Genomic DNA, 4,214 nt, shown 5'->3' with positions numbered 1-4,214 from the left:
TTATCTGTCTTAATCTCCAATAATGAAAGTTTAAAATAGCTTAGTTCAAGAATAAGGTAGCCATAACGAATTTCAGCAAATGGTATTGGTGGGGACAGAAATTTTTGTTTTCTATTGCAACATAATGCAGCTATAGCACCTATTACAAAATCATAAGATGAAAAGAAAGAAAAAAAAAACTAGTTTTCATGAGGAATCCACCAAATCATTCATATACAATTGCTGTTCCAAGTTTTCAAGAGCAGTAGCTGCCATGTCGAATAGATTCATGGGTCAGTATCATAGTTCGTCTCTGATCATATATTCTAGTTGACACATCACCATCTAACACCTCAAAATGGTTAGATGAGAATCATTAAACATGAGAAAAATAAATAAAAATTGCTTGGTTAATTGGTTATATCACAGCATTGTGTAGGTTTAGGCATCAAGTTATACAGATTCAGCCCCATAATGTCCATCATTGCCATTGGTGCTGCCGTTTTCTTTGCCAAGTTTTGATTTGGGTAAAGTGGAAGGCTGTCGAGGAGAAACCTTGTTTGATTGCTGCTTCATATTAAGGTAAGTGTAAACAGATGTACCGCCAATGGCTGTGAATGCGCCGCAGATACTGATTGTACCAGGATTAGATCCAAAGAGAAAATAGTTTCCTAGAAGCAGGATGCATGTCTTAAACTGCCCAAGGACAACGTGCGAAACAGCAGATGTAGCACTGTAAATTGCAGGGTGGAAAAGAAACAGCGTGTTAAAGAAGAAAACCTTAGATAAGTAAACACAAACTTCAACAACGATCACATACAAGTGGAGTCTATGTAAGTTGAACAGAATAGGTTCTATTCATTCTACACAAAGTCGAAATTCTTTTACCATGTAAAACTATTCAATAACAAAAATGGCACTTACCCTAGTGCCAAAGCACCAGACCACTGCAGCAAGAATCCAAGAACGGCTGATCCGAAAATCACCAAAGTGTTGCTCAAGTTCCAATCGAATGAAAGTACACCTGGAGGGTCTAAGCAGGGTAACATAGCAGCAAGGAAAATCAAAGTAATCGGTGTTGTTTTCCACATCAGCCTGTCGATCAATCCACAAATCAGACAAACAGACAAAGATACACAAATAGAATCGATATAGGAGATAAATCGTAAAATGTAAAGATTATTATGTATCGTCAGTGTACATGTCGTAAAATATCTCATCAATATGGAACTTGGCTATGTTAGTTCCTACGGTATCTCCGCAACTATGAGAGAAAATGTGATTGGATGCATGAGTAAAACGTTTTTACACCGACAGTGCATACCAATTAAACTACTTGTAATAAATACTCACGACAAAGCTGTCCAGTTCTCTTGCTGCTGCAGTCTAGACCAGAGGATCTTATTTACAGCACTCGGTATGATCCATGCCAATGCTACACAAGCACCAAATAAATGGAACTGCAGATCAGTCACTGTAGCCACCGCAACGCCAATAGATACCAGCGTCAATGCTAACACCTGTATAGTTTCAAATATGGTAAAAATCCATATTAATTTAAAAATTCATAGCATAAAATGTGCACATATTTCATATTATTTGTGCTAGATGAAAAATTGACATCTACTATTATCTGAAATACGAGCACAAACAAGGTGAGTGCATGTACCTTGGGCAAAGATACTTTCTTCCTATACAGTACGAATTCTGCAAAAACTATTGACGGCGTCACTGCAATCTTTGCCATCTGATAGAAACCAATGCTGAAGACACGGAAATTTAATTAAGAGTAAAAAATAAATACTTCAAAAATATCAATGTGGGTAGTTGGGTTACCTATTATACTTCAAGCTAACATTAGCAAAGCCAGTAGATAGAGACATAACAAATCCAAGAGCAAATAAAGTTGACATTCGAGTTGATTTTGTGGAAGGAGATGGAGGAAGTAAAGAAAACGCTTTTAGTACTGCCATGAAGAACCAGCTCACTACATAGTGAATTAGTGTGAGAAGTATAGGGAATTTGAATTTAACAGTTTGAAGCACCTGAAAAAAACAAGAAAAGAGAATACTAGGAAAGTCAACAACTACAAACCATGCTACACTGAAATTTCGACACAGAACAAAGCTTTAGAAAGATGGAAGAAATGATAGGAAACGAACCATTTTGTTTACGAAAATAATACCGACTGCAACCAGAAAATTGAAGGTAAGTGCAGTAGCTGGTCCACATATCCGCCGCTGTTGACGTTTTGAACCATCGGAGAAATTAAATTGATTAAATAGAGAGGCTCGTAAATCTTCCAAAGCCCTTCCTGCAAAAGATAACGGAATGTATGGCCGAATAATTACATTACTGTGACATATTGTTTTGTACAGAAAATTCACAGTAGATGTCAAACTTTTTTCAATTCTTTTTCTCATAGGTTTAATTCAAAGAATATCTAAGTTTACACAGAACACCTTTAAATAGTACTAAAGAGTAGGACTATAAGTACTAGCAGGTGGCGCAAGATTAATTACTACTCCTAAATAAACACATTCACATATATAGAAAAATACTAGAACAGGCAAACCACGGTAAATGGTAGGAAAGTATAAGGTATATAATAAAAAAAGGAAAGAAGTATACTTAAGACATGAAAATATTTTAACACTTGCTATTCCTAAAAAACTATAGTATTCAATACATTGAAGGCTATTTAACCAGTACCTATATATGTATATAAGTTCAGATTTTACAGTCAGATCTATGTATCCCTACAATTCTTTGATGGAATAACAAGGAATCTAGTAAAAAATTAAAGCCTTTTCCGGAAGTTCAATGGATCCGGATCTGCTACCTTTAAGGCAGGAAAGGCATGGTCTTTGTGTCTATCTCTCTCCTATATCGCTCTCTCTCATCTCATCTATTATTTCTCTTTCATCTTTTTCTAATTTTTTTATTGTGCTATTGACCTAGTAACCAATACATACATAAACAAATAAACACACGCGGTGACTTGGGTTTGAACCTGGATTCCACGTAAAATAATCGGGATCCAAGTTCAATAAGAACAAAAACATGCTTCTTATAAGCCGGAAACATTCGCGACTAAAAACCTATGTAGCACCAACACTTCATATCGAAGGTGTGTCTGATGTCCAACCCGTGTTAGTGTCCGACACCGATACATGTGGTTACTTCAATCATTTCATTTTCTCAAATTATTACTAGTGTCAATATCTGGACTACCATTCTGTGTTTCATAGCTAAAAACATAAAATTCTCTATCATATCTTCATAAAGCACATAAAAAATAATCAAAATCAACCCCCAAAACACATTCCACAAGAAATCCCCAAAAATGGAAATCAAAATTACATAAGTCAACAATTTGCTCAAAAAAGAACACAAATATAACATCCCTTGCATGCACCAAGATTATCAAATTCAAAACATAAAGCAGACAGTAACATGCATCAATAAAGTAAAGAATCAACAATGATATGGAACAATTGAAAAACTCCATTGTATAAATCAAATTTCACAGATCAATAAACAGTAAAAAAAAAAAAAAAAACACCAAATAACAAAAATTTCCCAAATGCAGACATAAACAAACACTCAAATCCAAATCAAAGTAAAAACTAAAAAAAGGGTATTAAAAAAAAGTAAAAAAATCATACCTTTTTCACCAGCATCGCTATCTTTGCGTTTAAGAATCTTTCTAGCGTCTTTCCCAATCAAGAAGTTGAACATTGTAGTGTACTTGAATTGAAAACAAAACCCTAATGAAGAAAAAGAAGAATTTGACAAAAGAATGAAAGTGAAGTGTGTGAAGTGTGTTATAGCTGAAGAACAAATACAAGAACAGAAAAACAGAAACAACCTTTGGTTGAATTCAAAACACAGACAAAAAAGGAAGACAAGACAAAAAAAGAAAGAAAATATAAAAGGCAAGTGACACGTGGCGTGAATAACGGTGATAGCTATATATACTGCAGCTGTCCGGTACTCAAGGAATTTGATTATGAAATTTTGTAAGAAAAATAGTTGAAGATGAATTTGATCACTTTTTGAAATTTGAAATCATTTTGAGTTGACAATAATAGGGTGTATTTGACAGATTTTTATAATTTAAAACCATTTATATTGAGAAATTAAATTATTATGAATTAAAAACTGAAAATAATAATTTCAATGCATAAAAATGTTAATTGAGAGAGTTTTGTTACTTAGATTAAATCTATTTC

At 34.0% G+C, this 4,214-nt stretch overlaps 1 protein-coding gene across 1 annotated transcript; it reads right to left on the bottom strand.

The window, feature by feature from the left end:
• Positions 1 to 85: 85 nt before the first annotated feature.
• On the bottom strand, positions 86 to 3,985 carry LOC11437703 (nucleotide-sugar uncharacterized transporter 1). The gene is made up of 7 exons (XM_003595067.4): positions 3,648 to 3,985; positions 2,142 to 2,293; positions 1,816 to 2,024; positions 1,649 to 1,742; positions 1,333 to 1,499; positions 904 to 1,074; positions 86 to 712 (listed from the first exon to the last, which is right to left on the bottom strand). Exons 1-7 carry the CDS (start codon positions 3,718 to 3,720, stop codon positions 433 to 435), a joined length of 1,146 nt encoding a protein of 381 aa, XP_003595115.2. The 5' UTR covers positions 3,721 to 3,985; the 3' UTR covers positions 86 to 432.
• Between the last annotated feature and the right edge of the window lie 229 nt (positions 3,986 to 4,214).

Source organism: Medicago truncatula, chromosome 2 (assembly GCF_003473485.1).
Source record: "Medicago truncatula cultivar Jemalong A17 chromosome 2, MtrunA17r5.0-ANR, whole genome shotgun sequence".
Lineage (NCBI taxonomy): Eukaryota > Viridiplantae > Streptophyta > Magnoliopsida > Fabales > Fabaceae > Medicago > Medicago truncatula.
Note: the sequence above shows the minus strand (reverse complement) of the source record. Positions and strands in the feature narration are given on the sequence as shown.

What these genes read in the sequence shown, in the direction of transcription:
- LOC11437703 (XM_003595067.4), bottom strand. Translation starts at nt 3,720, where the DNA reads ATGTTCAACTTCTTGATTGGGAAAGACGCTAGAAAGATTCTTAAACGC. An exon ending in AGAAAGTATCTTTGCCCAAG is followed by an intron (nt 1,500 to 1,648) that starts GTACATGCACTC and finishes GAAACTATACAG; the next exon opens with GTGTTAGCATTGACGCTGGT. An exon ending in GAGAACTGGACAGCTTTGTC is followed by an intron (nt 1,075 to 1,332) that starts GTGAGTATTTAT and finishes ATTGATCGACAG; the next exon opens with GCTGATGTGGAAAACAACAC.